The 22,993-nt window shown below is 34.1% G+C and overlaps 3 protein-coding genes and 1 long non-coding RNA gene across 7 annotated transcripts; all 4 read left to right on the top strand.

Annotated features, from left to right (window-relative positions):
* The first annotated feature begins 1,137 nt into the window (after window positions 1–1,137).
* LOC129787559 (glucose dehydrogenase [FAD, quinone]) lies at window positions 1,138–13,632 on the top strand. The gene is made up of 5 exons (XM_055823268.1): window positions 1,138–1,451; window positions 9,080–9,241; window positions 9,316–9,436; window positions 11,890–13,298; window positions 13,366–13,632. Exons 2-5 carry the CDS (start codon window positions 9,092–9,094, stop codon window positions 13,501–13,503), a joined length of 1,818 nt encoding a protein of 605 aa, XP_055679243.1. The 5' UTR covers window positions 1,138–1,451; window positions 9,080–9,091; the 3' UTR covers window positions 13,504–13,632.
* Window positions 13,633–15,120: 1,488 nt separating this feature from the next.
* Window positions 15,121–16,069, top strand: LOC129787650 (general odorant-binding protein 84a). The gene is made up of 3 exons (XM_055823378.1): window positions 15,121–15,208; window positions 15,293–15,695; window positions 15,783–16,069. Exons 1-3 carry the CDS (start codon window positions 15,186–15,188, stop codon window positions 15,882–15,884), a joined length of 528 nt encoding a protein of 175 aa, XP_055679353.1. The 5' UTR covers window positions 15,121–15,185; the 3' UTR covers window positions 15,885–16,069.
* A 1,005-nt stretch (window positions 16,070–17,074) lies between these two features.
* Window positions 17,075–19,419, top strand: LOC129787661 (uncharacterized). The gene is made up of 2 exons (XR_008750244.1): window positions 17,075–19,141; window positions 19,221–19,419. It is a non-coding gene; the product is annotated as an uncharacterized LOC129787661 (long non-coding RNA).
* Window positions 19,420–20,035: 616 nt separating this feature from the next.
* On the top strand, window positions 20,036–22,601 carry LOC129787564 (microprocessor complex subunit DGCR8). Of its 4 annotated transcripts, none has more exons than XM_055823275.1 (4): window positions 20,036–20,197; window positions 20,536–20,696; window positions 20,773–21,065; window positions 21,144–22,601. In XM_055823275.1, exons 2-4 carry the CDS (start codon window positions 20,573–20,575, stop codon window positions 22,407–22,409), a joined length of 1,683 nt encoding a protein of 560 aa, XP_055679250.1. In that variant the 5' UTR covers window positions 20,036–20,197; window positions 20,536–20,572; the 3' UTR covers window positions 22,410–22,601. The 4 variants fall into 4 exon arrangements, with proteins under 4 accessions (XP_055679250.1, XP_055679252.1, XP_055679251.1 ...); XM_055823277.1 differs by having other exon boundaries at window positions 20,058–20,126; XM_055823276.1 differs by having other exon boundaries at window positions 20,069–20,197; window positions 20,270–20,696.
* The last annotated feature ends 392 nt before the right edge of the window (window positions 22,602–22,993 follow it).

Genomic DNA, 22,993 nt, shown 5'->3' on the forward strand with positions numbered 1-22,993 from the left:
TTAACATCCATTAAAAAACAATTTATGGATAATTTAGTGGTACAACTAGCCGACTAATTTTAGTCTGATTTACTTTTCTAGACTTTACAATTTATTGATTTGTGCGAATTTTGTTAACCTTTTAAATGACAAGGGGGATTGTTTAAGGACCTTACAGGTCTCATAAAGTTTTATTAATAGAATTTTTACTTTGAACGAAAACGTTCTTTCATTTTTTATTTAAAAATAATTGCATACATAGCAAACAGAGCATAATCCAAAATGATTTATTTTATTACGGTGTACTTACAATTAATATAATTAAATTAAGCATTTTAAGTGAGTTTTTTTTTTATTATAAATTAATTATTTTCAACCTGTAAAAATTTCCCCGACTTTTCTTATTATGCTATAAAACTGAAAAACTTTTAAAAAGGGGAAAAATCATAAATACATGGTAAGCTGAGTGTTTTACTTATCGTTAAAATATTCTTTTGTATCTTAATTAACAGCTAAAATATGCGAGATTGCGGATTTTTTAACCTCATTTTTCTCTCATAAATGAAGCTTTATTTTATGAAGAGACATCAATTTGTAAAAATAATTACCGATGCAAAATTGAGTGGAAAAGTTCTTAACGGCTTTTGAAGAGAAAAAACAAGCAGTGATTTTTTTTTGTGAGAAGAAAGAAGTTTTGCCTTTCTCAAGATGAGCTTCATTCTGAGTGTCGTGAAGTAAATTACTTTTTTATGTGCAAGGAGGTAAAATATTAAATAAGTCAATGTACAAAATGAAACATAACTGACTACATAATGTGTACTACATATGAGCTTTATGTACTTACAAACCACAAGATTTTACAAATTAATCGTTTTATTACAAACTAATTATGTACATACAGACGTATATATTTGCCTATGAAGCATTATAATTTCCTGATTGGATTTTGATATTGCGATAAAGTTTTAATTAGGATTTGAGTGCTTTTGCGATTCTTTCCCATACAATTCCAAATGAGGCAAAATGCATGTGCAAAAGATGCCGGTAAATAGGTGCTTCGTCGAAGACGCTGAAGAAGTGGCTTCAAGTCGTGCTTCCCTCTCTCCATTTTGCTAAAAAGTCTCCAACCGACGAGACGGTGTTGTGCAGAAATAATATAACTTCAAGAAGTAGTCATTGACCAAGTCAGTCGATTCCCCTACCTCGACGGAACAACAGTATATCAAGAGTGCGGTACCACCTCAACTACTCTCAGGTTTATAGTTTTTTAAATCCTCGAGGTATATTCGTGAATCTGTGCACCAAACCTATTTTATTAACAGTGGTGAAGTGTTAGTTCAAGGATTTTTCTTCTACGAAAGATTTTTTTTATACAATTTCTGTGAAATTCCTATCAAGGGGAAAGTAAATGCAATTAATTTATCTGTAAAAGGTCGTGGTTTTCCTACTCTTTATAGTATTTTCTTCTAAAGGTGAGTGAATCTAAAGAGATGTTTGAAAAAAAAACTCTTGTCTTATTGCAACGATTTTGTCTAACAAGTGATTTTAAATCTAATACCTACTGGATGCTATCCTTTCACTGCAAGATGTTGAAATTTAATAGTTGTGCGAATAAAGTTTATTCCATAGCCTCGGGTAACAAAATCTTATTCTTTTTCAATACAAATATTCTTCCAAAGAGAATAATAATAATGATTATTGTTTTTATTTGAAATTGGAAAATGTTAAAAGGTCATCTTTGGCAAATTTAGATTCTGTAAACGTGATGAATTAAATAGATTTTTCTACGTGGCAATGTAGAAAATTTTGCCAATTGTAATGAACCAAAAAATTTTCTTACAATTGTGTGGTGAATTTTATGAAGGATTGGCAAAAATAGTGAATTCAGTGAATAAATCAATTTGTCACCAAAAATTTGTAGTATTTCGTAAAGTGCTGGAAAGAATATATGCAAATTAATTTTAAGTATTTGCTAATTTGTTATGACCACATCATAAGAATGAGAAACGGTTGGAAGACTGACCCCATGAGTTTGTGCGTGTGAATCTGTTCATTTTTCTTTCAAAGCGCGCAAACTTGTCAGCCAATCTTTTGCACGTCGTCTCATCGCCACGTCCAAGAGGTCTTTGCACTTTCCATATGTGGCAACATTAATGTCATTCATTGATTGGATTGATGAAAAGAAAAATAGAGTTATGGTGCATCTGGTAAAACTTACAAGACGGCAGAAATACAACCTATTATCGTTATTGTGTATCGCACGAGAAATACTCATTAGGGACTTCCTTTTACATGCGTATATAGCAAATAAAACAACTTAAGTCAATTCGATAAATATATATTCGATTATATCACATACCTATATATCTGTTCTTTCTCCACACAAGTTCATCCCATTTATAATGCGGCAAAATATGTATGTACCTTTATTTGTTGCTGGGCAATGTCGACGACTTTTATACACCTGCACTACCACACGAGATAATACTGGATTATTCACTTTTTGGTGGTACAGCATTTCCCAATAATTTTTGAAAATCAAGTTCAACATTCATTATTTGATTAACTACCTATTGAATGTTCAACATACTTCATAATACCATCCAGACTACAACAGTAATAAATACAATTAATTCACATTACACAAAACATAATAGTTTTTGCGATAACTTGCCTTAGTTATTCAATCCATGAAAGAGTCTACATTGCTTTGTTGGGGAAGATTCATGTTTAAATCATCCAACTGTATGGTAGTATGTGTGAAAAGTTCCATCCATAATGACCAACAATTATGATATAGCATAGTAAAGACGCTTTTTCGCCCATTGTATGCAAAAGAGGCCACGATGTAAAGCATTGATGCTCAGAGGAGAAAGCAAAGTTACAAGACTTGGCAGAATTCTTGGAATATGTATCTACCTTTATAGTGAGATGCCTATGTATAGAATATGTTTGAATATAAATATGTTTAAATTTAAATTTCAATGGCTACAAAACATTTTTCTTTTCTATTTCCTGAAATTTTTCCTTAAGTATTCTCAAGTAAAATGGTCGGTTTTGGACCATCCTCCCCTATCTCTATTTAAATCCTCTGTGACTAAATAAGTTAATTAAATTTAGAAAGTGAATTAGTGTTACTTTTTAAGGCAATTTTCGTAAAAAGCTTTTGCAATTGTCTAAAAAACATTTTCGAGATCTTTTTACATGCACTTTCTTAACTTCTTACATATGGTTCCAATTCTTGCCATGAAACTCTGAGCTTCCTCTAAAGATTCAAAATCAATATACTTTTTATGTAACTTTTCGACTTACTTGCTTCCGGTTGCACTTTCTTTATCTAATCGAATTAGCGAACTGAGGGGAAGAAAACTGCAGAAAAAAAATTAAGAAGGTGTGTTTGGGATAGAGAATGATTTTTTCTTTTAAACAATAAAACATATAGCACCTGTTTGTGACTAAAAAAAAATTGCGAATTTTTTGTATGACTTCTTCCATTCTCTCACATTATTCTTGATGATACTGATATGGAATCGCAATAAAAGTCTTATAAGTTCAATTTTTCGATATAAGAACTTGGGATTGTCTTATATTATGTATGTACGTACATAACTTGGTGCAGCTTATAATCCGTTAATAACGGTCATTGGTATCCCACGTAAATGGCAATACCAAGTATTATGAATATTGGGATTTTTTAGTACCTTGAACGGGTTTTTAGTGGCTTTTCCAAACCACAATTCCTCCAGAATATATCCAAAAACACGATTTAATGGGAACGAATTGATGTTATTGGACAACGTGCCAAAAATAGTTTTTTTCTTGGAGATTTGCTGTAATGTTTTTAGAGAAGATTTTGACTTGCGATTTTTGATAATCAACCGCAAGTTTACTTATGATCTAATCAATTTTTTATTAAAAAAAAACCACAACTCCCCATGAAAAGTTTTTTTTATTTAAAAAATTATGGGAAATTTTAAATGTTTGGTGGCTGTGCTATTTTACCTGTGATATCGCATTATTCTAAATTCATTGGAGAGGATTAAGAATTACCGTGAGAATGAAGAATCTATTTCCAGGGGTTGGGTGTGCGTTGAAGAAGAATAATAAATAAACCAAAATAATCGCAACCACGCAGAAACCGGCAATTCCAGTCAATTATGCCATTGCATGGAATGTACTTTAGACATGCAGCTCATCTCAAGAAACCCTAAAATATCTTGAACATGCAAACTTTGAAAAGCCACTTGAAGAGACTTGAGATTTTAAACAAAAAATAGAAGCTAATATTTTAAAAGAAAATTTAAAATTAAAAACATGCGATAGAATTTTTCAAAGATTTTTATCGAATTATGCTACATATTTGAATTCCTCTCTATTTTTGTTTACCCACTTCCTCTTTAATGTTTATATTTAAAGCAAAAAAAAAGCTTTCAGCAAATTGTAAGATCGTCTTTACATTTTTTTTTAACGAAGACCAATAAAGTAGCGATGATTTTTGGACAAGAAAGTACCTACTTACAAATATCTCGCGAATGTCACGATTTATTAAATGTTGTTCAATTTCTATTTAGGAAGAGCGAAAGTTGCAGAGATTACCACTTACCTAGCTTACGAATGTAATTTATGCATTTACCGTTTTGCACAAGTAACAATATGAGCATATATATGCACATATGTACATCTATGTACAGACAGTTCAAAAGTTCAACAATTTTCATTGACTGTGCGCTTTGTGATGTAAATAAAAAAATATTGGTTTTGACTGTTTGTTTCTCATGTAGTAAAAGTATTTGAAATTTATCAATCTTTCATGATGAAAAAAAAAAGATTTATAATTCTTAATTTAATTACTTTTTATTAAGAAAGGTAATTTTTATACAAAGTGTTGGAATGAATTTTTTATAAGATATTAATTTTTATATTCCATTTACAGTTCCAATAAATTAATTTATTAATTTATTTATGTAAAAAGAAATGGAGGAATAGTTTGCCAAGACCCCCGGACAGACGTGAGCTATTTTCTTTTGCAAATTGAAAGATATATTTATTTTGTACCACCGGCATTGATACATACAATTGGCCGGTATTCCACATAATACATAGTGGTAATACCAACTATTTCAATCGCTCTGCGGTAAATTTCAATATAGTATAATTTCAAATAAAATGGTGTTTTTTTTAATGTAGAAATCCTAGGTGGTGGTATCCAGTGAAGCATGAAAGTGTATGGATATTGCAAAACGATAAAAAATTCTCTATTCTTTCTGCTCTTCCCAAACATTCAATTTTTATTTGATTGACTATGATTTCCACAAGATCTCCAATTCACATGGAGACTCCGAAATGATCGAAATGATCGTGTGCTCCACTATTTACATTGACGATGGTACAACATTGCAAATTAATTTAATGATTTGATTTGTTCAGTGAGAGTACCTATTTCAACAACATCTCCCATTGTAGTTGAGAGCAACAATCATCTTATATAACCAAGTCAGTTGTGAGGAAATTTTTTCAGATCTTCACGTCGTCTGGCACACCGGGGCTCGTCGTCTTTCACGATGCCATTTTATTCATTCGTTGATGGGTCCCTTCTTATTTTTCATGCATCTCATACATACATAGTGTATGCTCCTCAATAAATTTTCAATTCAACTTTCATGTATTATGCTTCGTTTGAATTAACCTTGCGCGAAAAGAGCATGAAATGTGAGAGATATGCCAATAGCAGAGTTTCATTTCTATTCTATACCTATAGGTACCTAATAAATATCTTCAAATATATTAAATACGTACTAACTGCAGTTACGTCGATAAAAGTTTTTGAGATGCATATGATCGTTAAAATATTATGCAAATTTAGGAAAACCACGTGCGAGATCTCAAAGAAATTACCGATTATATCTAATCGAATTTACAAAATCTACCCTAGTACCTTTATAACTATTGCTTTCCAACCTCACAGACTCAGGCACGAGTGAAAGTGATCCCAGAAAACTTATGCATTTCGTCTTATGAATGAAAGTTTATTTTTGTATCTTAAGAAGTTTCCCACTCTGTGGAAAATGGTCAACTACTCAAACAATGGAAACTATTATGTAGGTTCTTCTTCAAGAGAAAAGCCTCCAACTGCAAATCAAAGAGACTTATTTAATTGTGTATGGCCAAATTCTGTCATACATTCAGTGTGAGAAGATTTAATGTCTCGATAATGGTTTATTCTTTTGCACAACAATCCAAGTTAATTCATGTAAATCGAATTATAAAATTACCACGACAACATTTTAATTTTCTCTCGGTCACGTTAATAGCACTGTCAACTGGAATTATTTTGTGGAACTGAATTATATTTGTTGGAATGAAGGTCTCATGGATCCGAAACGAAAGAGCAAAAAATATTTTCAATTGAATAAATACAAAAAAAAAAGATTTTTAAAAAATAAGATTTTTTGTAAGATTTGGGTTAAAAATAATGTATCTTTTAGTAAGATATGTGCCTATATATTTTTTTCTAAATAAAAAAGGAAATTAATTTGTAGGAAATGCGTGAAAAAATTACAGAAACGTAACACACAGAAACATTCAACGTAATAACCGATTTACGTTGTTTTCATTTTTCTCACTAATTATGATAAATTTTCTTTACGACTTTCCTTCGCTATCGTGCCTAAGATATGTGTGAAGTCTCTACTGAATGAATAAATATATATAGGTATACATAAGGCAATCTCTCATATACTCATATACACATAATGAACCTAAAATATATTGCCATGCTCCAGACACTTTTGTTTTTTTGCTTGTAAAATAGATGTGACATAATTTCAATGCTTCACTCTTTTAATTGACGGTTCTAACATTTTATTTTTACAACAATAGCACTTTTTTGTGGTAAATTTGCAATTTCTATATTGTTTATTATCTACCTGTTAGGTTTTACTTGGGCCCCCGGGCAAATGAGAGCTTTTTTTTTTAAGTTGTAATTTAAGATTTTTAAGTACTTTTGAGAACTAACTTCTGTTTAGGATTTTTAGCGCTTTGAATTTAAACAAGCAGATAATTTTCATCCCCTTTGTGGCTATGCGAAGTCGTTTAAATTTCATTTAATATAATTATTGATATAATATGTCTTCATATACGAAAAATTTGCAACAATTCACTAATACATAATACATAATGCCATTAACTCACCGTATAATCAGCCAAGAAAGAAATCATTGATTCCCTTGATTGATGGCGGAACTAAAGATTAAAGCGAATGATTTTTTTTTGTAAATTGTGGAATCGGGTTTAAATTTATTACCGAAGAAAAAGGAGATCATAATTAACCTGTAGACAGAGGAAGCGATATATAAGCAGGAGCGCACATACGATAAAATTCATTCATACCTGTTTCTTTCATAGCTACGTACCATGTAGTAAAAGTGGATGATACAAGAATAATTAACCATCCCCATCTTTGAAATGAGGATTGTTGAAAATTTGCTTTGTTTTTTTTTTCTTTCAACATGTTTGGAATACCAACTAATCGTGAGACAGAGATACTAAAAGAATAAAAAATTTTTTTACACTGATCCTTAAGATTTGATACACAATTCTCGCGTTTTATTACCTAATGCATTATTATTAAGACAAAATATCTAATATCTTAATCAAAGTTAAAAATTTGCCTATGAAATTTATTTCAAAATTCTCCATTGCACTAGGCGTGCAATTAAAACATAATTTGATTAGATAACCATGAATAGCAATGAGGTCGACTAACTTTTTGCATTTTCAATTTACTCGCTTTATGTGGCTTTTGTTTTTCAAGAGTGGCAAGTGCAGAAAAAGAATCCATCATGAAAATTTATAGGGAGGAGCAGAGAAGAAAAAAAAACGCATTTTAATGATGTTTTGATTTATTCTGCTATGCTTTAGAAGAATGATACACATATTAAAGCATCTCTTGAAGTTTTTTTCTTTCCACCGTGCCATTGTGTGGAGAAAATCTCATACAAATTAACATCAAATTACCAATTCAGTGATGAATTATATTCGTGATGTGATATAGTTTTCTGTGATGTACTGTATATTGGTGTGAGGCGCTCTTTCGGAATTCTCAATTTTTCATTTGGAATCTTTAAATTGGTTTATAAGCTCTTACAGCAATGAATAAAACAAATATGTACAATAAATTAAAACTGAATTAATAAATCTTTTTTTTTCTCATTAAAAAAATCTTCATTATAGGAATACATAGTGCGCAAGATGGGATTTAGTATATTCCACAACGTGAGCATTGCATAAGCTATCTTATTTGATTCAAAATTTGAATTTTAGCGATGTGCAGGCAATTTAAGATTTTTACGCGTATTTTGCAAAATTTAATGTTGCAGAAAATAATTTTCTTTTTGGTGTTTTTTGCACTAAGGAACAATCACATTATGTTTATTGTCTTAGGGTGAAAATAAGCGATTTTAGAATAAATGACATTTAAAGAAAATTTTAGGATTACGCAACATATTAAATTGCACGACAATACCTATTTTAATAAATTATTCTTTTGTTTGTTTTACATCACCAGAATCGTTCTTATTGGCAGTCGTGTTTCCGTTAATTTACACATTATCTATACTTGGTATTTCCATGCAAGATATATTTTAATATTACATTGAATACTTATTTGGAATTTCATAAAGTCGGGATTACCCCAAAAAAATTTGCAAATCATTAGAAACAATTTAATAAAAAAAAACATTCCATGATAAAAACCCATGTTTGTAAAATTCTTTCAAAAGAACCTAATTATTGAATTTTTTGACGGGTTTGGCAATCTAAATTAACCTTTTTTTCTGTAATCAAATCAATTTAAATATAATGAATCAATTAGTTGAATTAGTTGGTATTCCACACAGGTGTGAAGAAAAAATTAATAAGTTGAAATAATTTTTTTGCACAGTACGAGTTTGGATCGCAATGTTCAGTAAATTAATAAATTTTGAAGGAAGAAATTATTTGGAAACTTGAATTTTATCGAAACTTCCCTATTTAGCATATCAGTCGAATTTTTCTTAATTTTCTTAACTAAAATGATATCATTTTCCGACTCTTTCACCAGTTTATACATCAAATGCCTCTTTGTGATTGTCCGGTGGGCCCCCCTGTTGGGCCTACCTTGGCATCAGCATGTGGTGGGAGTGCTTTTATGCTCTTCATGGGACTCTTGGAGGTTTTTCTACGCTCACAATGCGATCTTGAGGATCCGTGCAATCGACCGAAAGTAAGCTATGGGAAAACGTTTTATTTTCTTTGCAAAAAAAGCTGAATAAAATATTCTTTTCTATTTTTTTACAGTCACGGGCAGCACCTGATATTGAATATGATTTTATAGTTGTGGGTGGTGGATCGGGAGGTGCTGTTGTGGCATCACGCCTTTCCGAAGTACCTCACTGGAAAGTTTTACTCATTGAAGCCGGTAAGTTCAAGATCATTTTCAGTCAATTCATATCATTCGTTTCGGACATTAAATATGTGTACAAGAAGCCATAAAGAGATACATACATAGCACTTTTCCAACAAAGTTGTGTTTTTCGATTTATCAAATTCCAATCTACAAATTCTCCAAAACTCATCCCAGCTCGTTCAATAAAATCTTCACGTTTCTCTATTTTATAAACTTCACGAACCAGTGAGAGTGATTCCATGAAACCTTCTTACGCTACTCGCTTGGTTTTAAAGCTGTGATTTTTTTTTCATAGTCATCGATTTTCCTATCCAAATTTCGCCAATTTCCATACAATCTCTGGATGCTATATATACAGTGGGCCATGGGATTAGAGGGGGTTTTGCACAAAAAGAGCAGCAAAAAAATGTGCGCCAAAACAACAATGATGGATTTTGTGAGATTTCGAAACACTTTCCCGCGTCAGTTTCCTCACAATTTATGTATGGAAGGAACCGACATGCGGAGTTCTCTTCATATGGCACAAAACAGAGAGACTCGACAATGACCTCGTTGAAAGTATTGCAAGTTGATGAAAGTGACTTTAGGTTCACTAATACTGTATGTACTATTTTACATTATGTACAATGAACATGTAGATTTTACTGTCTTGTACTAACGATGCCCATGGCGGTCAGACAGTTCAAGCTCTTTTGCTATTCTCCTCCCATCATATCAATCTATCAAACAACTAGTCTTGTGTCCAAAAATTCATGGCCATTTTCATGATTTTTTTTCTTAATTTCTATGTTGCTCTAAAAAATAATTTATAAAATATAAGGAAAGCCTGCAAAAGTTGTACAGATCCTTTGAAACATTTTTGCAGTTACTTCATTTATTTAGAATTATATTAATTTCTTCAAACAAAAAATTTGATGAAAGCTTTAATTTCGGTGAAAAGGGGAAAAAAGATGACAATAATGGAAATATGTATGCATGTTATGCAAGAAAGTGTGACGGTAACAGCTGGGACAGAGAGTAAAATGCAAGAAAAATTATAAAAATGAGTAGGTACTGAATGAGGAAGCACGTCATATTTAATTAAAATAATTCAAAAAAGTAAAAAGATGTTTAATTTTGCGAATTATTAAATATTAAAATTAACACGTAATGAAAGTAATGAAATAATCATCCCATTAATCTCATCAGTGATAGTAATGTCAATTTATGCTTTGCCCCAAAAACATTTACACGACTCCGATATGTAATTATTGGTCCTCTTTTTTGAACCATTAAAAACCTTGAGTAGTGACATTCAAGAAATCTTTTTCCAAATTGCCAATGGCACATAAAGAGCAGCGGTATGACTATGATTTTTGCTGTGTTTACTTTCAAAACACAGCTTCTGTGTTATACTCTTCAAACTCAAAATTGTAGACTTGGTCTCAAACTTGCTGTGAGCGCAAATTGATGTATGAACGTTACTAAGGGTGTTTGAATTAATTCCAATGAGATAAAAATGAAGAACTAAAAATTGGTGGAAAATTCAACAACCTCATAAAATTGGGTTCAAACTTTGTGTTTTTGTGCTTTATGACACCATTACGACTTTATTTAATTTCCTTCTGATGACGTCTTGGAAAAGTTCATTATATCCTTCCACAAAAAAACACTTAATTAATTACTTAAGAGTAAAGACTATAAAACAGATTTTTGTTAATAAAATACTTACATGAGATTATATGAGAAAAACAAGACAAAAAACATTTCTTTTTTGCAACATTCAGGACTTTTTTGACCATGCTTTTGTCATTGATTAATTTATGCATTCTTTTCCTCAATCACTGCTCAACTCCCACGAATACCAACTGACCAAAGTCAACGTAAACTATGTAGCTGTTCCGGAAATACGACATTTTCACTTCCCTCGCATTACATAATGCCATTTTTGAAACATTTCTACTTTAATTTTTCCCTCTCCCAAATTATTCCACGCGCTCAACAAAAAAAGTAGGTAAAGCACTCATAAGGGAACGCTTACCGGAGCATTTTAATTTGGAATGTACGCTTGGTGTAAATGGTAAATTTCTTGTCTTCTGGAGCAATATTGCTCAACTCTGATGGTGTCGATGGGTGTTAAGGAAAAAGAGCATATATGTAAAAAAGACTGTGTGTATAGAACTGGTATTAAATGTCATGATCTCGCGCAAAAAGAGCACACTCACTCTCAAGTCAAACTCTCTACTATATACGAAAATTGCATCATTGAAATTTGTTTAATCTTCACCCGGGTACCATTTTGGGGCCATAAAGGTGCTGAACAATGGACTCATTAAGATTGAATGAATTTTGAGAAATTCCATTGCTATTTATGCAAAACATCTCAAGGTCCAATTACAAATTTGCGGGAGTAATTGCAAATTATTTGGAGGGAATTATGTTATCTAATAATTTCTCCTTCAATTTTCTTATTGCTTATGTTGCAGGCGGAGATGAACCGACCGGAACGCAAATACCATCCATGTTCCTCAACTTTATCGGTAGCGACATCGATTGGGCATACAACACGGAACCGGAAAAGAATGCATGCCTCTCGTCGCCGGAGCAACGATGTTATTGGCCACGTGGGAAAGTCTTAGGTGGTACATCAACAATCAATGGGATGATGTACATCCGGGGAAATCCGCAAGATTATGATGAATGGGAATCACTGGGTAATCTCGGCTGGGGCTATGATGATGTACTTCCGTTCTTCCTCAAGTCTGAGGATAATCAGCAAATGGATGAGGTGGATGGGAGGTACCACACAACAGGGGGTCCTCTTCCCGTCTCCAAATTCCCCTATCACCCACCATTTTCCTATGGAATTCTCAAGGCAGGTCAAGAGTTAGGCTACAACGTTTGTGATTTGAATGGTGCTAATACCACGGGATTCATGATTGCCCAAATGACCAGTAAGAATGGTATTAGAATGAGTACAGCACGATCATTCCTTAGACCTGCAAGAGATCGTCATAATTTGCATATAATGTTGAATACAACAGTAACTAAGGTTCTTGTGCATCCAATGTCGAAGAGCGCTCACGGTGTGGAAATAATTGATAAAATTGGACACACTCGGAAGATACTTGTTAAGAAGGAGGTTATCGTTAGTGGTGGGGCTGTAAATTCCCCACAGATTCTCATGTTGAGCGGTATTGGTCCCAAGGAGGATTTAATGAAGGTTGGTGTACGACCAATTGTTGATCTCCCAGGAGTTGGACGAAACCTCCACAATCACGTAGCGTACTTCATTAATTTCTTCATCAACGACTCTGACACAGCTGCACTCAACTGGGCTACAGCAATGGAGTATCTTCTATTCCGCGATGGCCTTATGTCCGGTACGGGTATTTCGGATGTAACTGCAAAGATCTCCAGTAGATATGCTGAGGGTCGCGATAATCCGGATCTTCAATTCTATTTTGGTGGATTCCTCGCAAATTGTGCCATGACGGGTCAGGTTGGTGAGCTCAGATCAAATGGCTCGCGATCAATTCAAATTTTCCCAGCGGTATTGCATCCCAAGAGTCGCGGGTACATCACCTTGGCCACCAAGGATCCACTGGATCATCCAAGAATTGTAGCGAATTATCTCACCGAAGAACAAGATGTTAAGGTTCTAGTGGAAGGTATTAAATTTGCTATTGCCCTATCTGAAACCCCATCTTTGAGAGCCTATGGAATGCAATTGGATCGTACACCTGTGCCAGCATGTGCTAATCTCGGCTTTGGCACTCAGCAATATTGGGAGTGTGCTGTGAAACAGAATACAGGACCTGAAAATCATCAAGCTGGATCATGCAAAATGGGTCCACTTCGAGATCCCTACGCTGTGGTGGATCATGAATTAAGGGTAAGGAGAATATAATTTATTTAAGTGGTTTCTTGGATAATATTATTCATTGTATTTTCCCCATTAGGTTCATGGAGTTCGTGGTTTGAGGGTAATCGACGCTTCAATCATGCCGAAAGTAACATCTGGGAATACAAATGCTCCTGTTATCATGATTGCCGAAAAGGGTGTCCACCTCATTCGACGAGCATGGGGTGCTCGCTAAGTAATTTTCCTATCATCCCTCCTATTGTATGATTTTTTTTTAAACACAAATGAGAGAGACAAAACATCTTGAGATTAAGATTGTAATAGGATGTTTCTTTGAGACAATAAATTTTGTTAGGAAACTTGAGGGAGAAATTTTCACTTTAATTGCACTGCGTACAATGAATATTAAATTATTTCTTTGGCAGCAAACATATCGTGACTTTCGATGGAACAGTCGCGTAATTTGTAAAATTTTAATCAAGAAAATATTTAACTATCGCAGGTGGTGCAACCTAGTTGTATGTAATTGGCAGTAATTAACGATTTATCAGTAGTTTGGTAGTTGAATTTCGAGTATATAAATCCGCGCGAAATTCATGGTAGTCATCAGTACAATATTCCTGAAAGGTAAGAAGCACTGGTGCAGAACAAATAATTAAAATATTCAACTTTAATATTACATTAAAAACATTAATAAGTCTTTAGCGTCAACAATTTTTATATTATATGTATTTTGAATTTGAATAAAATTAAATTTGTAGGGAATTTTTTTTTCAGACCTTCAAGACGAGCAAAATAAAATCCAAGCATCTTCAAAAATGGCAAGAGCAACTTTCTTCATCTTTGCATTGGCTTTCTTTGCCTATTGCACGATCCTCATCAATGGTAATAAATTTTAAAAAAATGACGCAGAAAATATTTTATAAAATTGATTTTTTTAATTAAATAATTTTCTAAACGATTTTTCCATTTTCCAGCCAAACCACAAATTTCCGGACCCGTAGCTGAAGCTGAAACTGCTGCACAGAACCAAACGAACACCGCTACTCAAGCCCAGAACGATACCATGTCTCACACACATAACATGGCATGTGGCGGCGGTGGTGGTGATGATGGTCAATCAACTCCAGATACCCCAAATAATGGTGGGCTCAACAATGCACCATCCACTTCCGTAGACAATGTGACAGGTTAAACAGCTCATCATCTTAACTCATATCCACCGAAAAGGGAACAACATGCATACGTTATATGGAATGGGCATCAATCACCGAGAGGGTTGATAATTGAGAATAAATTAAGTTAGCAAACAGCCAAATGGTTTTGCTTATTTGATTGCATGATTGCGTTTCTCTTTTGATATGGGCGGAATTGTGTTTACAAAATTGTTGTGAAGGGGCCATTTATGCAGCAATGGACTTCATGTTCCAATGTCACGATAATTGATTTACTTAATTTATCATTGCATTGGGCAAAATGTCATTACTCCACAAAAGGGGCTTTCAATATTCAAGTAACAGGTCTGAATGCAACAAAAATAAAATCTTGGGGGTCTTATTATATCCAATAAATGTAGGAAAATTATACAAGAGAAAATCCAAATTTCTCTAAAAAATTCTGTGCTGATACTCCTTTTATGAGAAATTAATTTAACAAAAAAATGAATCACCTGCAGCTGTGATTTAGTTACCTGATACCGGATACGTCGTACACGAGGAGAAGAATGATTCTTCCGGACTAAATACTTCTAACCATCATCAGACATGCATTTTTTTTTCAATGAGAACATTATCATCATTCATATATTGCAATTTTGTCGTTTGCTATAAAAAGCATTTTCCGCAGCATCACTATCCATTATTCATTTGAGACTTTAGTGCATTCACACTGATTCTTATCTGTGGATTTTACAATTTAATGAAAGATTTTTCTTCAGTGAGGTTTGTGATTTTTCTTTTAAATTAAAGGATTAAGAAAGCGAGATTACAATTTAAAGCTTAACTTTCTTTTAAAAAAATCAACAGAACAACGATGTTTAGGAAAATCTCAACGGTCTACTTTCTTGCGCTCGTGTTATTTGTGGTACTCATTGAGCATGGAAGTGGTACAAAAATGCTACAACAGCCTGGAGGAGGGTCTGGAGCAGCAGCATCAGCTTCTTCTACCAGCCAGAAGCGCTCAAATGAAATGACCCCCATTGAGGCAATGTCGATGTGCAATGAAAGTTTTCGCACTACAGAAGAATACCTCGATCAACTAAATAAAACAGGAAGTTTCCCAGATGAGACCGACAAGACCCCAATGTGCTTCATAAAATGCTACTTGGAAAAAATGAACATTCTCAGTGATGAGGGTGATATCAACGATGTTAAAATCTTCGAGATGTTCCCCAGTATGAATAGCGATACAATTGATGACTGCAAGAAGGTAAAAGTTAAATATGAAATATTGAATCAATTTATAATTCTCATCCCTCTCCTCAACCCCCTCCGTGTTGGGGAATTTTTAATTTAGGAAATGGACCAGTCAAACAATGTCTGCGAAAAGGTATATTTTCTCGTGCGTTGCGTGATGACTCGACTTCTTGTTGATGGAAGGAGCACCGACAATAAATAGAGAGGATGTTAAACACGTGTAATGCAAGGAAAAAAATTTGGGGCGTTTGTTTTAGATCTTTGTAAATAGATATCACTTGACATTGCGTAATATACCCTTAAATGTTAGTACAATACATTAATTAGTGCTTTTACTAATAAATTGTGTGCAAATTAAAGCGCCAAAAATGGCGATAAACAAGAAAATTTTAATTTTAATTTATTTTTAACTCTTCAACGTAAAAGTGTGGTAAGTAAATTGCTCAGATGGCAAGCCTAAAAAGATTAAACAAAAAGCAGTTTTTTAAATAAAAAATCGTAATTTTCCACGCCATTAAAACTTTTTAAAAAAAATTCAAACAGTATTTTCTCGCTTTTTATATCGATTGCGAATTTAATATAATTTTCCGATGTGTTTTTAGAGACTATTTTTCAAAATCTCCTTTATATAATAAAGAAAGGTCTCTCTATCATTTCGTGTCTGTACAGCTATGCATTTCTACACCGTTGGTCCGATCGCGATGAAATTTGGTACAGAGTCTACTGGCACCAGGCGGTTTTCACCAACGATATTCATTTTCCCCCCAGAGCTCCCCTTCATAGCGCCCCCATATAAATTTGATGCTTTTTTGACTACTTTTTGAATTTGGCGCCATTTTTGGTACTACTTGCTCAAGAGAAAATGAGATGGATGCATTTTCCTGCTATCCGTCTCCCTCACTTTTTCAGTTTTTTGCAATTTTCTCGCGTTTTTCTCCGAATTTTCACGGGAAATTGTGTTTTTTGTGATCAGGAAGCGACGCTGCGTCGATTGACATAAAAAAATCCAAAAGTTCGCGAAAATGTATTTCCGGGAAAAAAAAGTGCGTGTAAAATCCCCAACCGTCAAAATTTTGAATTTTTGATTTCAACCGTCAAAATTTCCGCGGGCCTCAAATTCCGCACGGAGGAGCTCCCCGAGGCTCCCAGAGCATCCGTAAGTGCCCCAGGAGCCCAAAAAATGCGTTTTATGCCCACAAATTTGGGAAAAAACACGGATATCACGAATTTTGTCGAAATGCAAAAAAAAAGTTCGTTTAGTTCAAATTTTAATATTTCATGCCATCTTAAGTTTAAGAGATTCCAATGTTGTCTTGTGACAAGCCACAAGAACGCCATAATATTTGTCCGACCAGAAGAGAGGACAAAAGTTTTATAGGGTTTGCACCCCATAAAGAGTTGTCCTATTATTGTAGACATGTCTATGGACATGTCTAACAGCAATCCAATGTGATCTTTTTTCAGCGAACATATCCAATGAAAGTCCAAAGGATTATCATTGGACATTCGTTTGGGATATGTCCAATTACAGTCTTATATCTAGTCTAATGATTTTTCTTGGGACGTGTCCTTCACTTGTCCTATATGAGTCCAATTTCCGTTTACATTGAACGTTTCCAATGCCAGTCCAATGGATTATCATTGGACATTCGATTGTGATATGTCTAACAGTAGTCTAATGTTTAATCCTACGATTTATGTTAGGACACCATAATCAGACGTCCAATGCTACTCCAAGGTAATTTCATAGGACATTCTAATTGAACGTTTCCAATGCCAGTCCAATGGATTATTATTGGACATTCGATTGTGATATGTCTAACAGTAGTTTAATGTTTAATCCTACGATTTATGTTAGGACACCATAATCAGACGTCCAATGCTACTCCAAGGTAATTTCATAGGACATTCTAATTGGACGTATCTAATGCCAGTCCAATAGATTACCATTGGACATTCGATTGAGATATATTCAACCATAGTCTAATGTTTAATCCTACGATTTATGTTAGGACACCATAATCAAACGTCCAATGCTACTCCAAGGTAATTTCATAGGACATTCTAATTGAACGTTTCCAATGCCAGTCCAATGGATTATCATTGGACATTCGATTGTGATATGTCTAACAGTAGTTTAATGTTTAATCCTACGATGTATGTTAGGACACCATAATCAAACGTCCAATGCTACTCCAAGGTAATTTCATAGGACATTCTAATTGGACGTATCTAATGCCAGTCCAATAGATTACCATTGGACATTCGATTGAGATATATTCAACCATAGTCTAATGTTTAATCCTACAGTTTACCTCAGGACACTTTAATCAGACATCCAATGCTAGTCGAAGGAAAATTTATAGGACATTCTAATTGGACATATCCAATGCCAGTCCATTGGTTTATTATTGGACATTTGTTTGAGATATGTCCAACGATGGTCGAACGTTTAATCTTACGATTTATCTTAGCACATCTAATTCAAACGTCCTATGCTAGTCCAAAGGAATTTCAGAGGAAAGTTTACGTTAGACGTATCCAATGCCAGTCCATTAGTTCATCATTGAACATTCGATTGGGATATATCCCACGATTGTATAATATCTTGTACTACGATATCTCTTAAGACGTCTAATTCAGACGTCCAAAGCTAATCCAAAGGAATATCATAGGACGTTAAAATTTCATATATCTAATGCCAGTCCAACTATTTTCATTGGACTTTCGACATATGCTTCCATCGATATGTCTTACGTTTGTTCAAATGTCTTTGTTCTGTGAAGAGTGCGTGTGTAGCAGCGTTGGAAAATGGAAAAATGGGAAAAATATCCGGAAAAATAGCAAAGTAAGTACATTATACACTAATTAGGATATAGTTAAACGATGTGTATAAGAAATTAAGTTGCAATTTATATAATTGTACGCGAAAATAGAAATTTTCTTTTTTACAGGTTACGTGTTTCGACAAGTCCAGGTGAGAGATTTTTTTCGAATAAAAGCAGGTAAAAAGAGAAGTATTTTAATTAAAGAGCGCTCTTCTGTAAATAGTAGTAGTAGTAGTAGTAATAGCAGTAGTAGTAGCAGTAGTATGTAGTAGAAGTAGTCGGGGTAGTAGTAGTAAATATTATGTATGTAATATTTGACAAATTTTTCTATTATTCCATTATTATTCATTGATTTGTCTTTTCATGCTACATGTTCCCGGACAACTTCTATTCTCCGGACTCTCCCAGGCTCCCCAAAAAGAGTGTCCATGGACAACCCAATGGATTGTCAATGGATTCGTCCCATGTGTCCCATGGACTTTTCTTGTTTTTTTCTTATATTCTGTAATATTCTTACAGCTACATGTTCCCGGCGTTCCCGGACAACTATCTTACGGATACTCCCACGTTACAAAAGCTCGCCAAAGAGAACTATCAGCATTTATGACGAAGGGAATGGAGAAAAGAAAAGGTACTTATCATTGATTGATTATATTTCATTTTATTTTGAAGATTTTACTTAATATTCATAAAATTATTTGTCTTTTCAGACCGTGCCTTGGAAAACAGAAGTAGGAGAGCATCCCGTGTCTTGGAAAACAGAAATTGCAGAGCATCCCGTGTCTTGGAATACAGGAGTTGCAGAACATCTCAAAGACCCAGGACGTCAGAGTTCAACCGCCGAAGGACAAAGTATCATACATGTAAGATTTATATATATAATTTTTAAATAAAAAAATAAAAAATTAATTCAAAGCGTTTTTTAGTAAAAAAAAAAATAGAAAAAAATTGGACATATCCTAAGCTATTCGTATGAAATGTCCTACGACGCGTCCGCTAGAACTTTTCTAAATACGGACCTGTCCTATGCTATTCGTATGGACTGTCCATTGATGTATCCACTGAAAATTTTGCACACTGGATATGTCTTATGCTCTTTGTATAGACTGTCCCATGGATTGTCCTCTGAGGTGTCTGCTAGATTTTTACTCTACACGGATCTGTCCTATGCTATTCATATGGATTGTCCACTGACTCGTCTTCTAAAAATTTTCTAAACACTGGATATGTCCTATGTTCTTTGTATAGGCTGTCCATGGACTGTCCCCTGACGTGTCCAATAAAAAATTTTGTAAACATTGGACAAATCCTAACCGGAAATAAGTGACAAGTCCTATGATCTGTCCAAAATCTGTCGTACGAAAGCAAGACTCGGAAGTCATGAAAATGTCTTTGAGGATGTCTTATTTTGTCGTAGGACAGAATATAAGAAAAAAACAAGAAATTTCCATGGGACACATGGGACGAATCCATGGACAATCCATTGGATTGTCCATGGACACTCTTTATGGGGCACGTGTGTGTTAGTGTCAGTCGTGCAAAAGAAGAATAAGAAGAAGTAAGAGATAGTTTGTCGATCAGAAAATTTTTCTTTCATCAAAATTAACATTTTGCAGGTATTTTTATCAATTAAAAAGTGCAATTGTGTTAAAAATTAAAAATAGAAAGTACGGAGCATTGAATAAAGGTATAATTTCAATTTAAAAACACCTATAGAGGCGATGAAGTTTAATTTACAAATGGACCGTAACTTCAGCAGGTTCATTGCAAATGAAACTTCACAAGAAACCAACTTTTCTTTTTAATTAAAAAATCCTGATAAGTACATAAATTGTACTCGAGAAATACCATGGACAATGCCATCAGCTTCTTTATGCAAGCTAATGTGTAGTAAAAGTCCAATTTTTCACAAGAGATTTTTGGACATTGTTAACATTGGTTTTTCCATAAAGAAGTCGAATCGTCTTGCTGTAGAGGCATTTCTGTTTTTTATACGAATTATTTTGGGATTTCTATAATTGAAAGGAAGTTTAGCTTTGCCGGAAGTACTTTTCATAGCACAATGGAGACTGAGTGTCCTGCGAAGAAGATGAAACTCAACCACGAGCTGGAAAATGAGAGCGAATTGCGGCAGTTTCAAATTCTCGATGAGCTAGGCGAAGAAGCTTCGGATTCTGATGATGAGGGCATGTTGAAATTGAGTTTAATTCCTTGTTATTTTCAATAATTTATTAAATTCTTTATCCTCTATGCTATCTGTAGGATCTAAGTCAGAGAATGAAGAGGACGAGAGTCAGTCAGATTTGGAGGAAGAGGACATTGAGAATTTATTAGACGCTGGACTTCCGGAGGAGTTGCGGCAGAAGAAGAAGCAGTGTCAGTACGAGGAGAGATCAAAGATTGTGCTGGAGGAGAAGGGACGCAATCACTTCGAGGTGCTACCAGAAGGATGGGTTCAGGTAACGCACAACAGCGGCATCCCTCTCTATTTGCACAAAGCTTCGAGGGTGTGCTGCTCATCGAGACCCTATTTCCTTGGCCCAGGAAGTGTTCGGGTGTGTATGATAAGAATTCTTCAATAACAACATTTTTTTTTGTAAAAATACCCTATTTATGTCCTTTTTGCTTCACAGAAACATGAAATTCCCCTAAGCTCAATCCCATGCTTGAACTACAGCAAAGCTCTCCAAAAGGAAGCAGAGGCTAATACAAAAGTAAAAGCTGAACCACCGCAGGAGTCAAATGAAGCATCAAATGGGCATGAACTTCGACCACTTTCTAATGCTAAAATCGAAACAGTGAAGGAGAACCTAAAGGCACAATCCCTGACCGCGAGTCAAGTAACAGAGTATTGCATGAAACTCTTTCACTTCAAGACGATAAAAGTGCGTCGATTTAAATCTTGGTCTGCTCGACGGAAATTCACTAAGAACAAAAAGCAAATTAAAAATTTGCAGAGACCAACTCTGCCAGATGGTACAAAGTTAATCACATTTCCCGTATTAAATACCGAAGGAGAAAATTCAGGTGCAGTTCGCACGAAAAAGGAGTGGATCATGAATCCAAATGGGAAAAGTTATGTATGTATTTTACATGAATATGTGCAACATGCACTCAAAAAGCAGCCTTCGTATGAATTTAAGGAGTTGGAAAATGCAGCAACACCCTATTCGGCTACGGTGTCAATCAATGAGCTGAAATATGGCACAGGATACGGTACGAGTAAGAAGCAGGCAAAGAGTGAGGCAGCTCGAGAGACTCTGGAGATTCTCATTCCACAGATGAAGGATAAGATTACGGGAGAAAAAGTTGCGAGTACACAAGCATCCCGCAACAGCTACCACGATCTCTCGGTGTTTGATGAGATTAAAATTGAAGATCCGCGTGTGGCGGAATTTTGTGCCAAGACAACCGAACCATCTCCTCATGCGATTCTTCTTACGTGTTTGCAGAGAAATTTCGGCTTGGGTGATGTACACATTCAGTACGAAATTAACAATGTGAATCACAAGAAGAATGAATTTAAGATGGTTGTAGGTAAACATACGGCTTCGGTGGTGTGCAAAAATAAGCGTGACGGTAAGCAGAGGGCCTCTCAAGCCATTCTACAAATTTTACATCCACACATTAAAACTTGGGGTAGTTTACTGCGCCTCTATGGGAATCGTAGCATAAAGAGTTTCAAAGAGAAGAAACAGGAGGAGCAGGAAATTACATTGCTTCAGAGTAAGGCTGCCATTAATCAGCCCAATTATGCCATTTTAGATAAGTTAAAGTTGGAAATGACAAAACTTCTTGAGCGAAATGCTGCGGTGAAGCCCATTGGGACATTTGTCCCACCAACAGACATTAATTTGCCAACAGCAACGGGATCGAATCTCAAGAATGTTGATTTATAGCTTTAAGAATCCCCATTAGCTTTAAAGTTTCTCTAGTCGATATTTAGCATTTCCCCGTGAGGCTGATTTTGCAAAAAAAAACTCCAATATCGATTTTTTTTAAATTTTATTCCTTTATTTTTAGTCGATTTATCATGTTTGAAATAATTTATTCTCTCTTTGAGGAAAATATTAAATAATATCATAAAAGTATTCATGATTTTATTTTAAAGAAAAAATAAAATTCTGCCGGATATTCTGTTCAACAATAATTAAAGAAATCTTTAGGATTACTATTTCTAACGATAGTGAAACGTTAAAATTACCATCAATTTCTTAATCAATCTTTTAATATTCATGCCTCTAATTTTTAATCGTGGTGAAATTTTACAAAACATCTTGTGTACATACAATATTTTTTTTTTAAATTTCAATATTAATCATTCAAATAAATATTTTCTTTTAGGCATATTAACAATTTTTAATACATAATTTTTATGTTTACTTTTTGCTTCAAATTAATCATAACAAGAATTCCTAAAGCAATCTTTAGGAAGTTTCCATTAATAAGTAATTTCTTTTGTTAGTTACCATTTTTAGCAGTG

This window comes from Lutzomyia longipalpis, chromosome 1 (genome assembly GCF_024334085.1).
Source record: "Lutzomyia longipalpis isolate SR_M1_2022 chromosome 1, ASM2433408v1".
In the NCBI taxonomy this organism is placed as follows: Eukaryota; Metazoa; Arthropoda; class Insecta; order Diptera; family Psychodidae; genus Lutzomyia; species Lutzomyia longipalpis.